The following is a 23,843-nucleotide window of genomic DNA, read 5'->3' on the forward strand; positions in this document are numbered from 1 at the left end:
TCCGGAGCCTGTGAGGACGGCCATCCACCCCACCTCACTGTCGGCTGTGCCCGCCAGGGGCTTGGGGGTCTCAGTGTCACACATGGCAGGTGTCCCTCTGCGGGGCACACGTGACGAGGGGAGCGCTTCTCCTGAGAGCTCTTCACAGAGACAGACATCCCCACAGGGCCATGGGTGGAGGACCCCGCACGGGTGACCTCACTCCTCCTAGACTTGGTGCAGCCGTCTTTCCTCTCCTCCCAGCTCCCGTCACACCCAGGCAGGGCGGCCAGTGCGACACCCACAGCCTCGCTCACAGCTGAGGAAACCAAGGTCCGGGGGCCTCGGGCTCGGCAGAGACACACGTGCCTGTGGAAGGGTGACAGACCGAGGTCGAGGGGCCTACAGGATCTGACACCCACTAACCGCCACCCTGCGGGCGCATTTGGGGATGCCCCAGAAGTGCAGGACCGTGGGTGAGACACCCGGGAAGGGGTGCCGGGGCTCCCACATTCATTGGCCGGCCTTTCATGTCACTTCTCCTTCCACCCACTGACGAGGGTTCCGCTCTTACTCGGAAGATGCGAAATGCCCTTGAGCAAGTAAGTGTCCCTCACACCCAAGGGAACAGGAACTTGGTCACCGTCCTGTGCCTCTTGGGTGGGATTCGGGCCCCAGGCAGAGTCCAGAGGCTAAGACACTGTTGGGCCCCACGGTGACCAGCAGGGATGGCAGGGAGGGCCTTCTGGGTGAGGGTCCAGGCTACTCGTTCTCAAGTTCAGGGTCAGTCACCAAAGAGCCCGGAAAAGGGACACCTCGGAGATGGTCCTCCAGGCTGAGCCATGCAAACTGCTACTCACTTAGGGGACGCTGGGGCTCGTCAGCAGAGGCCTCACGTGGTCCCCATACACGGACCGTCCCGGGGCCACAAGAGCTTGAGACTCAGACGCTCCCAGTGAGGCAGGGACTAAAAAGGCCCTTTGAAAAGAGGCTCATTCTGCAGACCTGTCCCAGAACTGGTTTACGGGTTTAGCATTCTGCAATTAAATTTAAATTTAGCAACAGCTGAAAAAGGCACACAGAAAGGGGAGGCTACCTCCTTTCACGTAAAAACGTGTGGCTGCCTGCCGTGGGCCAGAGGGAGGTGTGGCCCTGTGAGGTGGGCAGGCTTCCCGCTGGGCAGGAAGGATGGCGTTCTCGGCCACTGGACAGCACGACTGGGTGGGACGCTCCTGGCGGACCGGAGGGACAAGGAACTACTCTGCCCAAGTGTTCACAGCGCCTGGTGAGGAAGCAGCTCCATCGATCAGAGGCAGGAACGGGCAAATCTAACCGTTCTCATTAACCCAAAGGTAGCCACAAGGCCCCTGTCTGCAGATGCCATGGCTGGTTACAGCAGCTTTAAAAAGTGCGACTTACCTGGAACTTTTGTGACAACTACGAACATTCAGTGAAGTTAAGACTTGTTTAAAAAAGTTCTTTATCTCAGCCACTTGTTTCATGAAGCATAGACGAGAGATGCCGGGTCACACCACATTTCATACAACATGCAACAACTGTGTTTTGGAGTCTGGACCTCCGGGGGGTGTGCCGGGCGGGGCATGCTCCCTGGGGTGGCCACATGCCTGGCACCCAGCCCCTGGAGGCTTCTGTGCAGCATCCGCCTGGCCCCACGTGTGCAGGGTCGCCCACCCGAGGACGCCGTCCTCCAGCCTGGAGGGGCTCTGGCTGCCGTTCTCATCGCCGCCGCCGCCCTTCCAGGCCGCCCGTCCCTCCTTCGCCCTTCAAGCCGGCACAGCCTCCGCCCCTCTCCCCATCTCTGCCCTGCGTGCTGGAAGACAGCCCCCTTCCACTCTCCCGCACACCACTTCTCTGCTCCGTGGGGCGTGACAAATGCACTGTGTCGTCCCACACACAGACACAGGCGAGGAAGGGCCCCCACCACAACGCTCCATGTGAGGAGCGTCTCTGAACGTGAAGCTCCTGCTTCTTTCTCCCATTTTGGACTGTTTCCTACAGATATTCTCATTCGTGAACATTCTGGACCAGTTTGGGGGTTCTGATAGTTTGGCAATTTGCTGTCCAGAAAGTATTAATGAAGGCCCATTTCACCATGCTCTCGCCTGAAGAAAACTGGGCACCATCTTTTTAGGTTGGTGAGAGGAATGCCGCCGACTCCAATTCCAACTCGCGGCTTTGAAGCCAGTGACTCCCCCGCATGCCCTCCAGCTGGCTCAATGTCTGGGAGCCCACAGTCATCCCTAATGACCACTCTCTAAACCACACCTGCCCGTGGAAGCTGGGCTGTGGGCCGCAGCCAAAGCGCCTTTCAGGAAGCAAGCTCTGAATAAACACCTGTCCCCCTTCCTGACCTGCGGGCTGGGAGAGTGTCGCTGAGGAGGGAGGGGCAGGGCTGCCTCCCAGCCCCCTGGGTCCCAAGGATGCCCCTGACTGCCACACCTTCAGGGACAGCATCTGCCAAATGTGCCTGGGAAGCAGCACCTGCGGGGCCTCTGCCCTGCGCCAGCTCAACCCCAACTCAGGGCCCGAGGGGTGGCTGCAAGTGTGCACCGCGGAGTGTGACTGGTGAAGCTTCCTGACAAGTCCAAGGAACGATGACGCAGAAGCTCCACCTGTCGGGAAACCACCACTGAGAGGGGCTCCCGCTCTGGCCCCCAAGGGACACGGGAGCAGACAGCCGACAGTTCGCCCACTTTGTCAGTGACCCGGGACACCTCTTGGACACACGTGCGTGAGCTGGGCCTCTGTTCTCCGAGAGAGTCTGGTTTTCCTCACTTGGCACAGATCAAAGGGGTGGGAGAATCAAAATTCCAGCTTCTTTCTCTAAAAGAGACAGTTTCCTCTCCACTATCATTTCAAGTAAGCCCAGGGCAAAGCTTTGACGACTCCTGCCACCGCCCCTGAAACCCCCCCCAAGGTCTCTCTGCATGGACTCTGCAGATTGAAAGTCAACAGAGGCAAAAAGACCAGCAGATGCCACGACCTACTCCTGACTGAGGAGTTCAAATGACAACCAGCAATTAAAGTGAATGGCAGCGATTAATCTCTGGCCGCCCTTCCAAGACTCAACCTTCGGGGCAAAGGCATCCCTGGCCTGGTCCCCAGAAGGCGGGGGTCTCTCCAGCTCGCGGTGACACCGCAGCCAGCCGGGAGGACAGGCCTCTGGGGGTGGTGATGGGGCCTGGGCAGGGGCCAGAGCAGAGCAGCCGCCAGGGGGTGAGGAGGGGACTGAGAGCTCCAGGAGCTTCCACCTTCCCCCCGAAGCACCGAGGCAGGGCAGGTGCGCAGAGACGCCCTCCTCCGCTCCAGAGTGTCAGTCACGGCGAGGTTCTCAGCAGAGCCAAAGCTGCAGTGCTTTCTCAAGTGAGGACGGACACGCCCGGCCCCCCCCCCCCCCCCCGAAGAGTCAGGGAATCAGGGCAATGTGGGTAGCCAGAGAGAACCCTGCCACCCGAGGTCACTGGCAGCAGCAGACGTCTGAGTCAGTCACAGAGGCCGGCAAGTGGTGGCCTGGCCCACCAGCCCGCTTGTATAAATAAAGTTTTATTGGAACGCAGCCACGCCCACTCACTGGCGCCCCCCTCCACACGGCTTTCCCATGGCTACGGTGGGACCGAGTCCTGCAACAGACCAGACGACAGTGACCGGCCTGGGCTGGGCCTGACCTAGACCATCCCAGGTCACACTGGAGAGGGGGCTGACCCTGCGGCCATTGCCCCTGCGCAGTCACGCTGGGGGGTTGGCACCCCCCACGTCCTGGAGGACAGAGCAGGGGCCCGCACCAGGCACTGGAGCCCTGAGGCACCCCCACCCCCGAGGGAAACCTCAGAGGCGTAGCCAGAGCGGCCACCCCAAGGCCACAGCAAGTCCTGGGCTGGCCAGAAGCCCGCTCGCTCTTCTGTCGGGCGGCTACCACGGTGCTTGGCCATCTGACCCTTCGCTCGAACCAGTTTTGTCCAGTGTGCGTCTGAAACGCTGGCCCGAGTGGTGGGTTTCTGTGCAGCCGCTTAATGTTGAAGGTGGAAGATATGTTCCCAGTGTATTACTGAGTAAGTTCTTTATTATTTATTATTGTGGCTTATTATTTCAAGAAAGGTAAAAATGCACCTGAAATGTAAAAAAAAAGATTTGAGCAGTGTACGGAGAGGGTGCTGAGACTGAAGGTGTCAGAAGTGGTTCGCGAAGTTTCTTGGTGCTACTGACATTTCGGCCAAATAGTCCTCTGCTGTGGGGCTGACTTAGGCATTGGAAGACGCTGAGCAGCACCCGGCCTCTGCCCACTGGAAGCCAAGAGCGGGAGACAGCCGACATACTCAAATATCCAAATCGATGAAGTTACTGGTGAAAATGAAAAATGTGTCTTTTATTTTAAGAAAAAAAACAAACAGACTTTTTGGCCAGCCCTGTATTTCGGTCTGAGCTATTAATTTGACAACAGGTTTAAATGTCCCTCCCTTCCTCCCAGGACCCAATAACATCGGCGTAGTTTTAAGGTGTAAGAAAATTCTTACAGAATAAGAAAGTCATGCATTTTTAAAAGCTCCCCTCTGCCATGGCACCTGCGTGAAAGTTCACGTGCCGTGAAGGGTCACAACTGGACGCACAACTCCGGTTTTTCTGTGAAGGAAGAGGCGGCGCTCCGTGGCTGCTCTCTGGCCCCGGCCCTGCCCGGCAGGCGGCGGAGCAGTCGTCCGCGCGTCTTCACTGCGCTAGCCTGCTGCTGAGGCCCCGCTGCAGGGACACTTTACAGGTACCTGTCAGCGCCTGCAGCCCAGCAGCCTGCCGGGCAGACCCACAGACACTCCCGGGGCGGGAGGTGCCAGGAGCCCCCACTGCGCTCTCCGGTCCCAGCTGACCCCAGGCTGCAGCCACACCCTTGGCAGAGGACATGAGTCCTTCTGTGACTGAGGGGGGTGTCGCTGCTGGAGGCCTTGGTCAGCCATCACCAGACGGGTGGCTGAACCTCAACCCTGCAAGGGCTGAGCCCCTGTGCTCGGCGGACACCCTGGCCCCTCTATGAGGCCGACTTCAGGGTGGTGGGGGTCCTGGGAACGCACAGGGCGAAAACGACCCCTTCATAGGAATATCACTAGTTGGTCTTGAATGTGATAAAAAAAAACACTTGGGAAAACTACCAGCAGGACGTCCAGCAGACGGTTAAACACTGTCTTCTGAGTGGGGTGACGGAACAGTTTTTCCCGTTCTTTGGCGCAGAAAGACCCCCTTTCATAACACTTTCCAACCGCCAACCTTTACTGTCCTGCAGGAAAAGTCATAGATGCTAAACTTAGCTAACGTCATAAAGAACCAATAATGAACTATGCAGAAACAGAGGGAAAGTGGTTTATAATAATGCGTGTTTCACTTATAAGTGGTGGGGCTCGCGAGGTTGCCGGGGCGCCATCCTGGAGAAGGTACCGCAGGCCTGGGGCCGAGCGGTTGCCACCCAAGGGCCCTGCGTCGGGGAGGAGCAAGCCAGGCCGGCTTTCCCGCAGTGACCTGGTGGTGGAGCTGCCAGAACCGCCCTCTGCCAGAAAACGCGAATTCACACAGGAGCCGAGTTTGGTTTCAAACTCAGAAAACAGAGCCGTTCCACCGTGACTGTCCAGGGAGCAGGTCCTGCCGCAGGACAACCTGGTCGAGTGGGACACGGGGGACTTGTGGTGTCTCTGCCCAGTCACCGAGGCCCTCGCAGGACCCCAGAGGTGTGACAGCCTCCACCCGAAAGGCCCTAGCCACAGAGAGCCAGGGTGCAGTGCTCTGACACCACAGTTCCCACAACAACCAGAGGTTCCACAGGGCTCCCCAGTGTCCCTCCAGCAGGGGGACAGAGGTCAGGGCCACTAACACAACCAACAGCTGGAGGCCACGAGCAGGAGGCGGGACCAGCGGGCACTGGCACTGTCCCTGGCGGCTGAGAAACCCTCCACTCCCGGCACGCGCCATCCGAGCAGAGCCCAGGCAGGTGGCGCGCAGGCCCCTCTACTCTGACAAGGACGGCGAAACAGGACAGTGGGTCCACAGCTCACACGGTCCCCAGGGAGAGACGTGAGCTCTGACAAGCGCATCTCCCTAGTGACAGCAAGGCCTAAAATTAATCATTGCCTTAAAAGGAATCTGCCGAGGAGCCGCTCTGAGAGGGCCTGGGAGCAGCCTGGGGAGTGGAAGGCACAGGTCACCTTCGTGCAGGGGAGGGGTGGATGGGGCTCACCCTCCCACTGGCCGCTCTGTGAGCCGTGCCCGCGGGCACCCAGGGCCCAAGGGGACACCCGGGCTGAGAGGTCTGTCCCCATGAGCATCAGGGTGTCATCACCCGCCCCAGACTTCTGACGTCCCCTTTCCGGGACAAGTGGGCCACCCCCCTCCATGGGGTAAAGACACAGGGGCCGAGGGAGGGCCATCTGCCTCAGCGTCCGCTCACTGTTACACGGAAGGGGCTGGCTTTAAAGAGACTGGCTGTCACAGGCAGCTCCAGGAGAAAGAGCGATTCACTGTCTGCGAAACAACTCCCCTCCCCTCCCTTGTCTTTAAACTCAGTCCCACAGCGGCTGCCCCAGGCGGCTCAAGGGACATTCCTTACCATATTAGGCAGTGGGCCCGAGAGAGAGGCTCACAGCCCCGGGATTTTGCCTAAAAGGACAAAGGCTGGCACCTCCCACAGGGAAAGGGGCTTCACAAGGTTATGTAACAAGGTTAAAACAGTGCTGGAGAGCGAGAAGAAGCCAGCAAACCGCAGAAGCAAAGCCGTGAAAAACTGGTCCAGAGAGGAACGGGGCTGCTGTGGGCGGAGGGGCAAACTCGGGGACAAGCAGGGTGGGCCTGGGGAAGGCCGGCCTGCAGGGGCAGGAGCTCCCGGGAATCTAAGCAGGTGGGGACAGGGGTCCGTCCCCGCCCTGTCCCAACTCCACAGCCCCGGAACACTTACCTGTCCAGATTCGGCAGGCGCGTGTGCGGGACACAGACACACGTGTCGAGGGCCGGCCCCCAGCCGACCCTCCACGAGGCCGGCCCTCTGAGGGGAAACTAACAGGTGACATCACAGCACATGGCTGAAGGTCAGCAGAAGCCTCACCCTCACCCAGACTTAGGGACCTGCAGATCTGGTGACTTTTCAACGGACTCAGCCACGGCCAGGTCGCGACTCTTGGGGGTCTGACCAGGCGGCATCCCATCTACACATGAGCGCATCCACTCTCACGCCTGTCCTAGCGGGACGTCACCTGAGACACAAGACAGACCAATGGTCCAGCAAACAGTCATGCATCAGCCACAGACAAGGAGCGCGGCTGGGACCCGGAAGCACTTCACCTCCCTGGGCCTCGGAGATTGGTTGGAGTGTCGTCCTGTGTACACAAGGTCACGGCCCAGTGACGGGGGCTGGGGTGTCCCTGGGCCTGCAGCCCCTTCACTGTAAAGTGAGGTTCCTCGACCAAGCTATTTCCAAACCCCCCAAACCCAGGAGGCAAGTGGCTCCACTACTCGACTGGGTTCTCGACAGGCCCTTTGGCACAGAGCAAGCTGTCCGGTCTGCGAGGTCACAACACCCCCTACGTGCCCCTGGGCCCTGCAGTGGCAATGCAGGCCTGCGGCGGAGCAGCGGCAGCGACCCACCGGAGGGCAGGTGGCGAGACGCATCACTAGGCGAGGCCGCCAGCCGGCCAGAGAAGCGGCAAGTGGACGGAAGACCCGATGGCCTCGCCTGGGCCGTGCGCCTGCGCAGGTGGGTGGCGCACGAGACCAGCACGCTCCTGGACTGGACGGGAGCGCTCCCACGCTCGGGCTCAGCTTCTCCGTCAGCAGCAAGATGAGGGCTGCTGCATGCCTGGTGTACACAGCCACCCAGCATGGCTGGACACTCCCGTCAAAGGTGCCGGGACTTCATGTCACACTCGCAGCAGCCTTGCCGGCCCGTGACCCGGCCAGCAGGGGTGGGTACCAACAGCACTGTGTTGGCTTAAGCCAAGTGCCCGTTTCGCAGCACGGCTCTGTGGGGTCCCCACCCCCGGGCAGCACCAGCAGGCTGCGCTCTGTCGCATGCCTGAGGGCGCACGGCTCTGGCACACACCTGTCTGCCCCATGGTGCTGGCCACGTGCCCCCAGCAGGGCACAGGGAGACGAGGCGAGTCTCAGTGGTGCCCATACACAGTGTCAGTCTTCACCCCGTCCAAATACTCAGCGCGTCCCACGGGCGCTAACAATTCTCATGAGGGAAACCGAGGCAGACTGGCCCTCCAGCCGTGCTGGTATGGGTGGGGCACAGGAAACGCAGGATACTCTTTGGGGGCGGGGACAGTGCCCAATAGGCCACAAGGCTCCACGGGAGCCCAACCCCAACCCCACCCCCACCCACAGCCCAGGTCTGCACGGGGCCTGCCCTTCACCCTTTAACACGCTGCGCACAAGAGCGGCCCACGAGGGACGTGCCGCACTGGCTTGTCACTTACCCACGCTTCTTTCACCTCCTCAGAGCCATCTGTTTCATCTTCCTGAGAGGGAAGGAGGGGACAAGGGGAGGGGCACAGTCACAGACGCGCTGGCAGCTGGGACCATCGCTGCCGTCACAGCGTCGATGGCGCCCGACTAGGGGGGGCTCTACGACGACAGATCTCATCCCACCTCCACCCACAGTCCCCCCTGTCCTGCGCCGTGACTGGTTTACCTGGAGCCCAGTCTGACAGCTGACAGTTACTGCCACTTCTCTCTCCCGAGATGGCTGTCTGACGTCACAGGAGTCGGGGGACCAAAGCACCAGTGCCGTGGCAAGGTGAGAGGGCAGAGCCCGAGGGTGACAAGGGCAGTGGGCATGTGTGTGTGGCTATGGGTGCAGGTGTGCTGGCCTCAGCGGCACGGCCTGGCCGCTCTGGGTTGTTCCTCCCCTCCCTCCTTTTTCCTCCAAAGAGCAGGGCTGAGTCGGAGGGACCCTCGCAAGCTACTCCTTCCTATGGTGCCCAGAAGGTGCCCGAAGCTCTCACTCCTCATTTGGCTAATGTGGGGCCCTTGGCTGTGTGACTCACCTCCGGGGACCGTAGGAAGGGCTGCGGAACGTGAGGCTGTGAAAGGCGGTTTTTCACTCCTCACCCATCAGTCACTGAGCCCCTACTGTGTGCCTGGCAGCACTGAGTGCCCAAGAACACCCAACGACTCCCGTACTAGCTCCTCCTCCGCCTCCCTTTCCCGCAGGCTTTCCTGACCCTCTGCCCCTCTGCCACGTGTGGGACTGTTTGAGTTCAGCACAGAGGTGGCGACCAGGCCCTGGGCCAGGTGCCAGCACAGCCCTCCACTTACGTCCTTGGTCCAGAAGCTGATGCCCGTGCCCCTCCGCCGCTCCCTGGGCCGCCTCCTCTCACGGACAGACAGCCCGCCAGCCGACAGGTCATCCACACCTGCTTCTTCAGTCTCTGGTCAGACAGAAAGCGAAGGTGAGCGCGGGAGGCGGGGACGCGCACACCGGGAGGGCCGCGTTTCTGGAAGCTCTACGCACCGTCCGTGTCTGCCTCCTTCGTCCCCAGACGCTCTGAGTCAAACGAGTCAGGGGCTGAGGGTCTGCCCGTCCGCAGCAGGTAGGCGCTGGTGTAGAGGGGGGGCCCTGAGGCGGATGGGGACACGGCAGCTGTGGGCTCATCGGCCTGGGCTGCAGCCCTCAGGCGACCATGTGCAGGCTGGAGATGACCCACAGGGTAAGAGGTTAGAGGTCACATCCACCAAAAGCATACACGTAACAAGTTTACTGAAAATGGGCTTTTTCTACACCAAGAGGATGGCCAGTGGCAGATGCTCGGCACCCAGCTGCTGAGCCGAGCCCAAGTTAACCTGCTAGGAGGGAGTCAGCTTCTGGGCCCCATCCTGGCAACAGCAGGAGGGCGGCTCCTGCGTTGGCACAAGGGCACCAGGCAGCACTGACCTCTGATGGAAACCCCTCTGATTTTGGAATAAAAGTAGGAGGGACGGTGACTCTTCAGGATGAAGCACCAGAGGGTCTAGGTCGGAAAATCGAGCATTGCTATTGCCTGAGAACAGGCCCCACCGGCCCTGGCAGGGTGCCGGGTGCTCCCCTGGGTGTGAGGACAGAGAGCCCGGCAAGAAGCCTCGGCTGGGTTCAACAAAGATGCAGAGAGAGAGGAATTCTTACTGCTTCTGGAGACTGCATGCTTTTTTGTTTGTAAATTATAAAGCCAGAAGCAATAAAACACAGCAAGCTTCAGAGTCAGGCAGAATGTGGCTCGCATTCCCGCGCCACCACCTGCTGGCTGCACGGCCTGAACAAGCTCCCCAACCCTCTAAGCCGCAGTGTCCTCGTGGGCCACGCAGGGGCCCCGCCTCTTGGAGGGGCTGTGGGGGTTCACGGAGACAAGTGTGGAACTGCTGAGAGTGGAGCCTGGAAGCAAGCACGTAACAAAGGGCAGCTGCTGAAGGGGCAGCCCCACCACGGGCTCAGCAGCCTGGCTGTCGGCGTCTGCGTGGGAGGCTGCTTCCCCCCCACCCCGAAACCACGCCGACACCTAAAGAGTGCCCATCTGGCCAGAACACTTCTGAGAGAGCAAAGGAGGGGGACTGATGACATCAGAGAAAATGGGTATGTAGGCACGAAGGCCAGGTGGCATCCACTCAAAACACGACCCCCAGTCCACCACCACCCACCACATAGTGGCACCCGTGTGTGCTCAGGGCTGAGGCCACTCCAGAAGCCCTGTGGTTGGCCAGCACTTGGAGACAGTGGGCTGTGGGGCCTGTGCGCCCACGGCCAGACCCTTGCTTAACACGTCTCTGTGGGTGACATGCCGGGCACTCTCCGTCTCTGACTTCGCTTCCTCCCGGTCACGGGGGGCCTCGGAGGGCAGCTTTAAGAGTTAACCACGTCAGCAGGTCTACAGCGGTGCACACGAGGCCAGTGTAAACAACGACCGCACTTCCACCAGCACCGCGCCACACCGCGGCCCCTCCTGTCAGGGCACCTGTTCTCTAGCAGAGCGAGCTGCATCGGGTCAGACCCAGCGTACGGGACTCACTATGGGACCACGTCCCGGTGTGGACGTGCAGCAAATCACCACGCTGCGCACCTGAGACCAACAGCGTTAACGTCACAGCTCAGCACATCTGGAGAACGTCTGCCAACTCCAGGGGACCGGGTGAGCCTCCCAGTGACTCGGCTGGCGGTGTTCCTGCCAGCCGCGTGCTGAGAAGCAGCCACGCGCGCCAAGGGTCAGGAGCAGACCACCCCCACCCAGCCGGGCACAGCGGGGGCAGACACAGCTCACCTCTTCCTGCAGACTCTGGATTGAGGGCTGACCACCCTCCCTGGTGTCCTCTGTGGCGGTTGCGGCCGGCTCAGGCCTCTTGGCTTGGCCCTCCAGCCCCTCGGTGCCCACGGGTTTCTGGCCAGGCTGGTCCTGGGCCTGCCGCTCGGCCCGTGACCGGCTAAAGGTCCGCTCTGCCTCCTGCAGGTCCGTGAGTGTCACTCCCTGGGGGACACCGCAGGTCAGGGGGCTCTGGCCTGGCCCAGTCCCCCGAGACCTCACACATCCAACTCCAGGCGGAGCTGTTGAAACCAGGCTGCCCATCAAGGTCCTCCCCACTCCCCAGCTCCCCCGTTTATTACTGAGTGCGACCCACGCAGCATAACCCCCTGGAGTGTATGATTCAGTGGCTTCTGGCATATTCCATCACTCCAACTCAATGCCAGAATGTTCAAGCCCCAAAAGGAGCCCCTGCCCCCAAAGGCCCCTGTGCTGCCAGTTTCTTGGGATCCGCCTGTAAGTGGGGTCAGGCCTGACTCCCTCCTCTCACCCCGCGTCTCCTCAGGCCTGGCCCCCCCCCCACCCTGCAGCATCGGTGGGGGTCAGGCCTGGCCCCTTGTCGCTGCCAGGTGACAGCGCTCCGTCTACCGGCCCCCAAGCAGTGGGGCCGGGGATTGTCCAAGGGCAGGGAGGGAGGCCACACTCACCTGCGTGGACCTGCGGGTCTGCCGAGCTTGCCTGGAGCGCGCTTTCCGCAGAGACTCAGCCTCCTCGTCGCGGACGGGCGTCAGATAGGACCTGCAGGGCGGGAGACGTGAGGCCTCCACTGCCGCCCTCAGCGACCCCCACCCTCGGAGATGGTGGGAGTTGGGCCACAGGGCGGCGCTGCGTTCTTGGGGTCAGCGCAGCTTGGTCTCTGTACACAGATCAGTGTCTTTAGTTCGGGCTCTCCATCCAGGTTCATGCGAGAGGCTGGCCTGTAGTGACGCCTTATGACCCCGGCCAGGTCTGGGCAGCAAGGTCGTGCACGTCACCAAGTTTTCTCCTTGTCTGTTTTTGGGGAGAGTTTTGGGGAGAGTTTGTGTAAGACTGCAGTTTCTTCCTCCTCAAATAACTGAAAGTTCGCCAACGAGCCACTGAATTTGCAATGCTCTTTAGGGGAAGGTTTGAAACAAGGGTTCGAGTTCTTTAACCATTTAGGCCTATACTTCCCATCTTGGTAACGTGATCAAAAAACGGGCAGAGAATCGCAACAGACATTCTCCCCAAGAGGACGCACAGATGGCCGACAGGTGCGTGAGAAGGTGGCACGCGTCACCCTCGCTGGGGAAACCCAAGTCAGAACCACAGCGAGCTGTCACCTCACCCTTGCCGGAAGGGCAGTGATCAGAAGACAAGCAGCGACAAGTGCTGGCGAGGACGAGGGAGAAAGGCAGCCCTCGTGCACTGTGGGTGGGGCTGTGCACAGGCGCAGCCACCGTGGGAAGCAGCGTGCAGCTCCTCCGAACGCCGAGAACAGGACGACGGCGACGGGGCCCAGCCATCCACGTCTGGGCGTTTCCCCGGAGGAAGCACACGCTGCAGGAGCCACCTGCCCCCACGTTCCCAGTGGCGTCATTCCCAGCAGCCAAGACTCGGAGGCCCCCTAAGTGCCCACCGACGGGGAGTGGGTGAAGGAGATGTGGCGCATTCACACACTGGAACACACTCAGCCACGAGAGGAAGGAAACCCTGCCACTGGCACCAACACCCACGGACCTCCAGGGCACTAGCTGAGGGAGGTACGTCAGTGAGAGACAGGCAGATGGTATAGTCAAACTCATTCACAGAATCTCAAAGAGCCCGAACTTGCAGACAGACAGCAGGCGGGCGGGTGCCAGAGGCGAGTGAGGTGGGCAGTGGGGTGCAGGGGTCAAAGGTGCAGACTTCCAGCTGTGGGGCGGGTCTGTCCCGAGGTCCAGTGCACAGGGCGTGACCGGAGTTGACAACCCCGCACGGAATGTCTGAGAGCTGCGAAGAGAGCAAGTGGACCCTAAAAGTCCTCCGCACAAGGGGAGACACCGGTGCCTGTGTGCGGGGAGGGGTGCGCGCTGGACTTGCTGCGATCACCTCACGAGGCACAAAAGCACCACATCGCTGTGCTGTGCTCCCAAGACCAACACCAAGCTGTGCGTCGGCTACACCACAGGGAGAATAAACACGGAAATAAAAACTGCGTTTCAGTGTCACTTTGGTCTTGGGATGGTCCTCACACGTCAGAAGCAGTCAGCCATGTTGCCACGGTGGTGGGTACAAGTTTTCCTAAAATTCTAACTTTTGCTCGAAATCTCAAACTTTGTCACTGGCATCAGATACCTGAAGTGACGGCCCACTTCGTCCAGGCAAACGTCTGCCACACACTCAGGTGCAAGAGACCGTGGCGCCGGTTTCGGGGAGACGGCACCCCCGCAGGAGCTACCCCCCAGCTTCCTGGGGCCTGCAGGGCGTGTGCTAGACGGCACCGCACACAGTCCAATTAGTGTCACCGTGTGTCCTCGTGCGTCAGGTTTCCTGCAGTGCAGGCGGTGGCTTCCGGACCCTCGCCACCCAGCCACCCAGCCCGCAGCGGAGATGCTCAGTCCCCGCCCCCTCGCCCTTCAGCCCCTGCCTGCCCACTTGACTCATTTAGAGACAGCTGTGGGTTCAAATTCTCACCGCAGCGCCTACTTTCCAGAGCAGGCTGGCCTGCCTGGCATGCAGGGCGTCCTCTGGGGTCAGCTGCCATGGCCAGGACGTGACCACGGCCTCCACAGTGATGGCTCCACGGCGGTTAACGTGGGAACGAAAGATGGGCAGGGTGTGCTGCGACAGCCTCCCCCCGGGTCTCGATTCCCTTGGAAACGTTCTCCACGAAGGTCCGAAGGGCTTGAAAACTAGAACTACTTCAAGCGGGGAAGGAAGGATAGCCGTGAATTCTTGTCTGGACCCTCTGGGAGATGGGTTTGAAATGGCCGGGAGGAGCCCTGCAGGCCAGCCACCCACAGAGAGGTGGGAACGTCCACATCACGCAGGGAGGAGACCACGTGGAGAGAGTCTTTTCTAGCCCCAGGGAGGGTGCTCATCAGTTACAGGGTGTCTGACTGTCTCACAAGACAGCCTGTTGTCCCCGAACTTTGTCCCCCATATAAGAACAGGCAGGCACGGGTATTTCAGAGACCTGCGCTGAAGACGCAGGAATCCCAGAACGACAGGCTGAGGCTGAGGGCCTTCGTGACTTGAAGGTGGCAGGCGTCCAGTTCCAAGCCCATGGCAGAGAGGGTGGCTGTTCCGACTGTGCAGACGCGGGTCAAGGCCTGAGGGAACATGCAGATATGCAGCCAGGGGCGCAGCACCATTTGCTCACAGGCCAGGCGTGCCCCCAGCCGGCACCACGGAGCTCGAGCCGCGTGGGTTGCAGAGCAGGAGGGCTCCTTCCCTGAATCTGGCGACGCCAGGCATCATGGACAAAGGCGTCCTACATTCGGTAGCTCCCAGAAGTTGCTGTCACCGACGCTGCCTGGGATGGGTGAGTTTTACATTTCCAGGCTGCCGCCCCCACCTTAAGGCTGAACAGACCGCCTGTGGCAGTAGCTCAGGGGCTCCTTGCTATTCCTCCTCAGGAACGGGGGGCCCAGCGGGGCAGCAGCGGGGCAAGCACCCACCTGGCAGCCCCGCACGAGCTGCTCGTGTGACCACCTGGGAGCCACTCACTCTCTCAGGACCTGAGTGACCTCCCCTACAAAACTAGGGGTGAGGCTGCCACTGATAGTCCCGTCTGGTTGGAACCGTGGTGACCCACGTCTACACAGGTTCTGGACAAAGGGGCTCCAAGTCCCCCACAGAAACGCATCCTCGCCACACTCCGCAGGCCACCCCTTTGGGGGACGAAGGTCAACAGAACACTGTGTGACGCCCGCTGTCCACCATGAAGTCATTGTCGCAGATGGCCACCGAGCACTTACATGCGGCCGGTGTGATGGGGAGCTTGAATTTAAATTTAGACTGTAATCGACTTCAATCTGAAGAGCGACACCCATGGCTACTGGCTCCCGCACTGGACGCCATAGTCAGTGTCCCTGGAATCCACTTATGAGACACGAACATGGGACCCAGCTTGCTTCCCACAGACCACATGACAGGCGGCCTGGCAGCTGCTGCCCAGCAGCTGATGTGGCTTCCGCCCGAGATGAAGCCCCTTCTCCCCGTGCTCCTCAGGGGCGCTGTGGGGTGGTTCCACGTTTCTGCAGGGGGGCGAGGCCGTGCTGGGCGCCCACCCCGGAGACGCTGTCAGTACGACACAGAGCGGCTGCTGTCCTGCCGGCCTGGCCCTCTGCCCCCTCGACGACAGCTCCCAGGACAGATTGGACCTCCCTGCATAGGCCTGCACAGTGGCGAGGTGGCTGCAGACTCATGGAAGTAGACGGCAGGAGAGGTGTACGGCTGCGGGGAGAGATGCAGCCTTAGCGCCAGCACCCCAGGAACTAGAGTGCTCTCGGCTGCCGTCCGGCCAAGGCGAGGGGAGGGGAGGCGAGGGAGGTGGTGGCCCCCGGGGCTCAGCAGGGTCCCCAGACACCAGTGCGCTCGATGCCGGGGTCACCACTGCCCATCAACTCCCCTTGTCCAGTGGGGTGGGGGGGCGCCCTCCCGCATGGGGACGACGCAAGTCGTCTGTCCTCCGGCGACTCTCCAGGTGGCCCGCCCTGCAGGCCGTGAACCCTGCCTCTGTGGCTGAGGGGCTCATGTCATCATTGATGGTGATGGGGCGGATCAGGAAGACACACCATACGCAGACACGAGAGCCACTTCCACAAAGCTGCGAGGGTGACATGCCCCCAGGGGCCCTGGCCTGGAACAAGCGTCTACCACACCAATCCCCTCGCCCACTCACACCTCCCGCACGTCTCAGAGAAGCCCCACACCTGTCCGTGCACACCTGCCGCGCTGCCCCTCATCGTGTCCGGTGGCCTCCGCCTGGAGGGCGCCGCCCTGGGTGCCCTGCCGCCTGTCTCCCCCCGCTCTGGACACACCACTGACCACAGAAACGGCAACTGAGGCTGAGGAGGCGAGGGGCCTGCCTGAGAGGCCTACTGTGCGCCTGGCTGAAGAGACGAGTCGCCTACCTTGCAGCCTGGGCACTTCACACCTTGCGCTGTGGCTCCCACGGGAAAGGGCGCCCCGGGGCCAGTCCATGGGGCCTCCAGGCCTGGGACGCCTGTGCCCTGCCCGGGAACCCTGCCCAGGAACCCTCCCCTGGAGCATGCCTGTCCTGGGGATGTCCCTGATCTGCCACCTGCTGGACACAACAGACACCGCACACGAGACACCACCGCGGCCTGCCATGTGCCAGACTGTGCGATGGAGGAAACCCCAACAGAAAGCACCCTAGGAAGCCCCTGGTGTCCTGCGGGTTAATTGGCCACGAAGTCTGAGATCCGACCTGCAGAGGCACTGGGCGGGCGTCTGGGGTTGCCGGGCCCCGCACACGAGGGCCAAGTGGGGCTGTGGTTGGGCTGCCAGCTGGGTGCGCTGCGCTGGGAACACCGAGGGCGAGGACGAGGGTGATCCCATGCCCACACGGGCTCTGGGATGATCGCACCCGACTCCGCAGGTGTGCGTTTTACCTGGACACTCGTCCTCCACACCTCCAAGATGAGTCAGGAAACATCCGGGCTACATGCGCAGACTCGGCGGTTCCACCGAGTGGCCACCTGACGCGCAGCTGCAGCAGTGACCGTCACAACCACACCAGGCACCACGCATCCCCACTGACCCGTTCACCAGCCCCTCCAAGCCTGCCCTGAGCACCCACCCCCCGCGCAGCCAGGCCCCAGGCAGCCTTCAGTGCCGGCCCCAGAGTGTGGAGACCAACGACCTGGGCCTCCGGTGTCCACAACCCCAGGGAGGGCAGGGGGCCACTCACTGCCATAGCCGGTCACCCCGGCCGGGGGTCAGGCTGGTGGGACACGCCTGGCGGCACACCTGCGCAGCAACTTGCCCAGAAGCCCGGGGTTCAGCAACCAGGCAGCTACCCTGGCTGTGTTCCCCCAGGGAACACCAGAGCCCACTTCGTGGGGCCATTACACGCGGCTGTCCAGTTCCAGTTGGGAAAACCAGCTCGCAGGAGAGAGGGATGAACGAGGGCACGAGGTTCTGGCCCCTCGACACTAGGGAGAAAGAGCCCTGGTCGGGAGGAGGTGAAGGCGGTGAGGACCCTGAGGGGCAGGCGTCTCTGCAGTGCTGGGGGTGGGACAGGGTCTCAGAGGCTGTGTGCCCGCCTGCAGGGAGGGGCGTTCTCAGGCCCCTCCCGAGTGAGAGCTGGTGTGACAGAGGCCACTGCCCCGGGGAACTGAGTTCATGCCACAACAGCCGTGTCAGCAGGAGAGAGGGGAAAGGCAGCAGGCTTGCACCGAAGGCCGGAGGCCTGGTGCAGAGGCCTCACCCGGGCCCTCTCCAGGTGGCCGGCGCCCGGGCCATCCTCCCTTCCACCCTCCACTGAAACGGGCTCGCAGGCTGCGCAGGCGTGCCGGCCGGTGGTTTTCCAGTACACTCATAGCTGCGCACTCGCCACACAGCTGCCCTTAGGGCGTGTGCTGCCCCGGAAGAGCCCGTCGGCAGCACCAGCAGCACCCCACCCCTGTGTCAGGACATAGGCCTGCAGTGGCGCTGCCATGGGCTCCACAGGGCGTCACCTCGGAACCGACTCGCACCGCAGCCCAGCCCCCAGGGCTCTTTACCCCCCTCCACCGCCTAGTTTGGCGGTGACGGCAGGGACCTTCCTGACTCAGAGAAGCATGTTTTGTCCCAGTGACACGCAAGCCGGTGGCAGTGGGGCTGCATTCGCGCAGGTGCACAGAGGGTGGCGGCAACTTGGTGACGTGAGACGGCGGTGCATGGAGGGCGTGCCCCGGGAGTGGGCACCAGGACCGTGTGGGTGAGCGGCCAGGCTGCACCACAGGAGACCCGACCTCGACACCAGGGCCCTGCAGGCTGGGAGCACAGCACAGCCCCTCCCTGCCTGGTCTCCATGTAGGCAGGGAGGCCTGGGCGAGCACTGCAGGAGATGCTCACCGCGCACAAATCTGCCAGACGGGAGGACCCTCTATCTCAGAGCCCTTCTCAGGCGGACAACTGTCGGTCTCACCTTGCCGACAGACGGATGAGTCCAAGGACTTTTAAAAACCATGACTCAGAGTTTGATCGCTCGGTTTCAATTTCCAGCCTTCCAAGGAGGAGGCCAAGTTAATCTGTGGACAGCGTCACCCGAGCAGGAATAACCCTGTGGCTCATGGGGACCCCCAGGGACTCGGCCAGGACTGACCGTATCCTGACCCAGCAAAGCAGAGCCACACATGGGCTGTTGGGGGAAAGAAAAACCACTTTTAGTTTCTTGTGCTGAAAAGCTGTTGTAGCCATTTCCACAAAGGAAAGAAAGGGTGCCCATAAAAAGGGAGCCGTAAAACCCAGGGCAGGGGCTGGGCAGTGGAAGTAGCCCCAGAGGGGCAGAGCAGGGGGCTCAGGGACCAACTCTCTCAGATGCTAATATTAGCCCCGGGGGCTGTTTACACTTGGTCACTAAGGAAAACTTGGAGCTTTGGAAACCCAGCTCAACCACCACTGTGTGCCACTGGGCGCAGGAGGCCCAGTCTCCCTGTCCAGCTCTCTGCTGACCACCATCCCTCACAGTCGGCCAAGCCTGTGGGTCTCAGAAGCCGCACAGCTGCACAGCAGTGACCTGGGTGCCTGGGGCTAGGGACCCACACACTGGGCTGCCAAACCCAAGCCTTCGTTCCCCATCTCAAAGGAGGGGGGTGCATGGGCTCTGAGAGGAGGGAGAAGAGGGGTGTGCCCCCCCCAGCCTGCCACCAACCACGGCGTGGCAGGCGGCCCATTATGCCACGCTCACAGGGCTCACATTTCCACCCAGCATGGGCCTCACTCCTGTCCCTTCCCTGGCGTGACGGAGATGCATTTGTGCGCACTCAAGCTTTGCAGGATGAAAAAAGGACCTTGGCAAATCCAAGACCGTGTGTGCCCTTCTTAGGACAGGTAGCTGTTTTAGAAGCCCCACCCCCAGCTCATCCAGCAAAATCGTAAGTTACCTACACCCCTGCAAACCTCGGATCTTGACTCCTGTATACTCCTCAGTGCTGATGGCCACCTTCACAGACTGACTCACATCACAGGACCTCTGTCCCTGCAGTGAAGATTTTTCAAGCTCTTCTGTGACCTCCTGATTACAATGGTGATTTGGGAAATGCAGGCATACAGACCACCTGTAGCTCCCGGGACAACCTGCCACGCACATTCCCTGGTTTATTACTGGGTGTCTCCGAGCATCCTCTGGTGTCCCCATGCATCCTCTGGTGTCCCTGAGCATCCTTTTGCACCTGGCTGTGACCGTTCAACCCCGCAGCTGTAGGTAATGTCCCAAGTAAAGAGGAGGGCGTGAGGCAGGGGCTGGTCGTCAGCCACCAGGTGAGCACACCCACCAGGCCCCTCTCGGAACTCGCGTCTCCAAGAAAGGCAGCCACGTGGGCTCTAGTCACGTGCTCCTGGTGCCCAGCGGGGGAGCTGGTCTCAGAGACAGCGGGTCCAGAGGCTGGGTCGGGTTTGGCCAGTTTTGAGGCCCCACTGGTTCCAACGGTCACTAAGGGCTTCCGAGAGCCCTAGGGATGCTGCCCCGGTCCCGCCGTGGAGTCGCCGTGAGACAGCAGCAGCTTCAGAAGGAGAACTTGCACCCAGCAGGCTTTTTAGAAGGAAAATTTAGCTGTTTTCAAAATGTGGTTTTTTTCTTTCAGCTTATGTTTGTCTAGAGGGAGAAACTAAATGGCTTTAATTGTGTAACTGTGCAAACGAGATGTTTTATCTGATGAACTCATTCCGCAGCTGACTTGCCCAGGGGCATCCCCCAGCGGCAGGGGTGGGGGGGGCGCAGTTCCAGTTCCTCCAGAGAACCCAGTCTGCTTGGTCTGCTCCCCGCGGCTAGGAGACTTCTGGGGTGCCCCACGCAGACCTGGTCTCGGCGTCTGTGAGAGAGACAACCGAAGCACCCCGGGGACACAGAAAGAGAAACATGGAAGCTGCTGTGCAGCCCGTCCCCCTGCGCCCCCACTCTCCACCCTGAGAGGAGCAACCCTGGCAGGTTCTGAGCAGCCCGCTTAGCTTCACTTAACCAGCCGTCATGACTCCATGCGGCCACAGAAGGCTTTTCCTCCTCGTCTAAATCCGCTCCACGCAGGTGCAGGCGTGCTGAGCCCGCCCGGTGAATTTCCTGCGTTCCCTCCCCAGCACCAGCGGCCTGGGGTGACTTCCAGCAATCGCGCTACTGCCTTCTGCAGGCAGCTCCGGCCACCCCTCAGCCCCACTGCTCACCCAAGCTGGACGGGGTGTGGGGGTGGTGGCCCGGGCTGGGGTCTCTTTCTGGAACAAAAGTGGGCTGGCACTGCCCGTGGTGCTGGCTCACATGTCTGTGAGCATGCTGAGAGCCACAGGATCACGGCCTGAGAGGTATCGGTGACACGGTGTGTGAGCCCTGTCCCTGTACCGCAGTTCCAAGCAGTTTCTCCAGGCCTCTGCCAGGAGACTGGCCTCTGCAGGGAGATCGGCTGCCTTGGCCCCCTGCCTCCTGCCCAGCCCTCTGCGCACCTGGCAGTGTCTTCCACTTCCTTCCCACCCTGGTGTCTTCTCAGCTCTGTCTGCCTGGACGCCTGTCCCCTCTCTTCACCTGGTGTCCATCTGAGCACCGCTATCTCAGGACACTGTGCCCTGGTCCCCAGCAGAGGGCCGGTTCTCCCCAACATGCTGTCCTGCGGCCTCAGCAGGGTCTCACCACCACTGGCCGCCGGGTGTGTCCCACCAGGCGACATGCCCACAGCTCTTCATCGCACCTCCTACTTCTCTACCTTGTGCCATCTCCCACCTCACCAGCAGCATTTACCACCCAGTAAAATCGAACACCTCCTAGTCACCCGCCCCACCCCCCAGCATCTCTGCCTGATAAACCACAGTCACACCTTGATCTAATCCTCTCCTCCCTCGGGCTGCAGTGCATCTGGGCTACCTCGGGGCTCAGTAAACAGGTGTGGCCAGAAGAAAACAGTCCGGGGACACGATCCACCCCCATGGCAGGGTCACCTCGTGGACCGCAGGCTACAGAAGTCGCGGGAGAAACCACCTGCCCTTGAGGTCTCTCTAGAGAACGGCTCTGCCTGACGGGTGCCCACACCGCCTGCTCTTTCAGGACCGCGGTCTGAGGGACGAATTCAATTCCTTCCACTCACTCGGCTCAGCAGGGTTTTCTCAGCTGATGAAAGACAGCGTTTAGTTCCCAGGGGAAGCCTCAGCTCCGTGGGAGCTCGTGCGGACAGAGCTGCACGCCCAGCACCAGCTCAGTGGGACTCCCCAGCGGCAGCCCCTGGAAGATCACAGCTGTTGGCTACAATCTGTGGGCCCAGAGGCAGAACTTCTTCCCTTTTTATGTAAAGAAATTCAAAAAAGGAAGGGAGGAAGGAAGAAGAAGAAAACACTGTTTTTCTCAACTCAACGTCTTCTCTCCCTTCTTCTCCTGAGCCAGGTTGCTCCGTACAACAAACATCTAAAACCCTCAGCTCCTCGTATCTCGAGGGTGAGATTCTCGGGCTTTACCAACGGAAACACACGCTCACCAGTTAAAAGCTTCCTCTAGGTACTCAGAGTCAAATGAAGTCACTGCAACCTCCGTTTTGGTGGAGCTCGCCTCCTCCTCCTGTCCGAGGAAAGGGGGTTCCTCGGCCAGTCTTCGGTGGGTCTGGCGCTTCACACTCTGTCCAGGGCGAGGGCGGCCCCTGCCCCTTCGTCACATCTCCCCAGGTCTCTGAACCCCAGAGCAAAGAGCTCTTCCCAGCTTCCACCTGGAATCTCTCCTGTGTCCATTTCTCTGCGAAGTGGACCCCACAAACTCTAACATGTCCTACAAAGTCACCGTCCTGCCATCATGCCATCGTCGAGTCTTCATTTCCTTCCCTGGGCTTCTTCCCACGTTAATTAAAACTTCACAGCCCTGCTCAATTCCTCTGAGCCTTTTATTTCATTACTGCCTTTCTCTGCTGCTGGTCAGCGTGGGCGACTGAGGACACCGCACGGCCTTCTCCGTGTCCAGGTCTCCACCACGAAGTGGGGGACACGCCTGACCATGACCTCATCAGACACACGGAGAGAAGACAGCCTGTCTCCACGACAGACAGGCATCTCCATTAAATCATCAGAAATAATTGCGATCTCCACCGGCAACCTCCTTGAGGCAAAACCCAAGCTCCGAACTGTACGATTAAGGTCTGTTCTCAGAGATGTAGTTGAGACTGGGCCCACCTGCCTGGCACCCCCACCTCACAAGACCCCAAACGAAACCACCGTGTGACCCACCTCCGCCGGTCCCTGGCTCCCGCGGAGGAGTCCGAGCCAGGCGCAGACAGCAGAGTGGCCGCTGAGACCCCACTGGCAGAGCTGGGCAGGGGCCGGTTGGTGATCACACACAGCGGGGTGCTCAACGAGACAGAGTCTGTCTTCTCTGCGGGGGCATCAGCCGGGGACTTGTTGGGGATCCTGAAAGCAGAAAGGACACAGCACAAAGAGTGTGTTCAGGCATGTACCCCACACAGCACAGAGACAGACGGTTAGAGACAAGCCAAGCCAGAGAATCTGCTCACTCAGATGTTGGTTGCTGGTTGGCTTTTTAAGTCCTGAGCTCTTAAATCTTAGAACAGAGTGATTACGTATTCCATCTGACATCCTCTACCTGAGGAGTGACATTTTATGAAAAAATTTTTTTGAGATTAAAATTTAAAAAAATTAGCTAAGGTACCAGGCAAGGCAGTGACACAGGCTAGAGGGCTTCCATGCTCCCAAGTGCCACCCGGCCCTGCCTGCACACCAGGGCGGGACGCCCCATGCCCACACCCAAAAGCGACCCTGCAGCCGCTTCTGCGCCTCCTCTGCCTGCCCAAGTCCTTGGCAGTGGGGCTGTGGCCTGGATGGTGACTTGCCTCTTGGACTGCGCAGAGACACCTGCTAACCTCTGCCAGCCCGGGTGGTCAGCCCTGCCCCCAGCTCAGCCGTGGTGCCCTTCCAACTTAGCCAAACGCCCAGCCATCCGTGTTCCTGACTCACTCGGGTCTGAGCATCACCAACAGGGCTGCAGGTGAGGCCTCCGCTGTGGGCTCGTACACCAGGCCTGTGAGTACTCACAGTAGCTGGCACGAAAGGGGGACCTTTGTTCTCAGCAGAGCAACCAACTGCGGGCTCTGCCCTCCACACCCCGAGCTCTCCCGGCCCATGCCGCAGCACAGTGCTCAGGTAACAGGTCCAACACCGACTCTCACTGGGACGGAACAAGCAATGGCCATCATGATGCCACAGAGCTGGGCATTTTCCCCTCCTCACCACAACCAAGGATGCTCACGAGTATCTATAAGCTCACTTTCAAATAACCGCATTAGAACAAGCTGGAAACAAACCCTCAGACCCTGGAAGTCTACACATGGTACCTAGATGCAAACACAGACACAGAGTAGCTCGGAATTGAGGTCCAAAGGACACAGGCAAAACTGTGTGTCT

At 60.7% G+C, this 23,843-nt stretch overlaps 1 protein-coding gene and 1 long non-coding RNA gene across 14 annotated transcripts in view; one reads left to right on the plus strand and one right to left on the minus strand.

Moving 5' to 3' along the window:
* The window catches only part of PPP1R12B (protein phosphatase 1 regulatory subunit 12B), an 84,098-nt gene that overhangs the window by 24,219 nt on the left and 36,036 nt on the right, over positions 1-23,843 (minus strand). For 6 of the 13 annotated variants that reach the window (XM_053913312.1, XM_053913311.1, XM_053913313.2 and 3 more), the window contains exons 13-18: positions 22,653-22,832; positions 11,942-12,032; positions 11,256-11,459; positions 9,482-9,659; positions 9,286-9,398; positions 8,445-8,486 (exon numbers count right to left, since the gene is read on the minus strand). In XM_053913312.1, the coding sequence (XP_053769287.1) occupies positions 8,445-8,486; positions 9,286-9,398; positions 9,482-9,659; positions 11,256-11,459; positions 11,942-12,032; positions 22,653-22,832 (808 nt within the window). Of the gene's footprint in view, positions 1-3,737; positions 4,339-7,092; positions 7,221-8,444; positions 8,487-9,285; positions 9,399-9,481; positions 9,660-11,255; positions 11,460-11,941; positions 12,285-14,886; positions 15,693-22,652; positions 22,833-23,843 lie in introns of those variants that run through there. The other 7 variants (XR_008425395.2, XM_053913316.2, XM_053913315.1 and 4 more) reach the window with 7 other exon arrangements.
* LOC128779462 (uncharacterized) lies at positions 7,215-9,306 on the plus strand. Its single transcript, XR_008425398.1, has 3 exons — positions 7,215-7,720; positions 8,629-8,764; positions 9,181-9,306. It is a non-coding gene; the product is annotated as an uncharacterized lncRNA (long non-coding RNA).

Source organism: Desmodus rotundus, chromosome 10 (assembly GCF_022682495.2).
Source record: "Desmodus rotundus isolate HL8 chromosome 10, HLdesRot8A.1, whole genome shotgun sequence".
Lineage (NCBI taxonomy): Eukaryota > Metazoa > Chordata > Mammalia > Chiroptera > Phyllostomidae > Desmodus > Desmodus rotundus.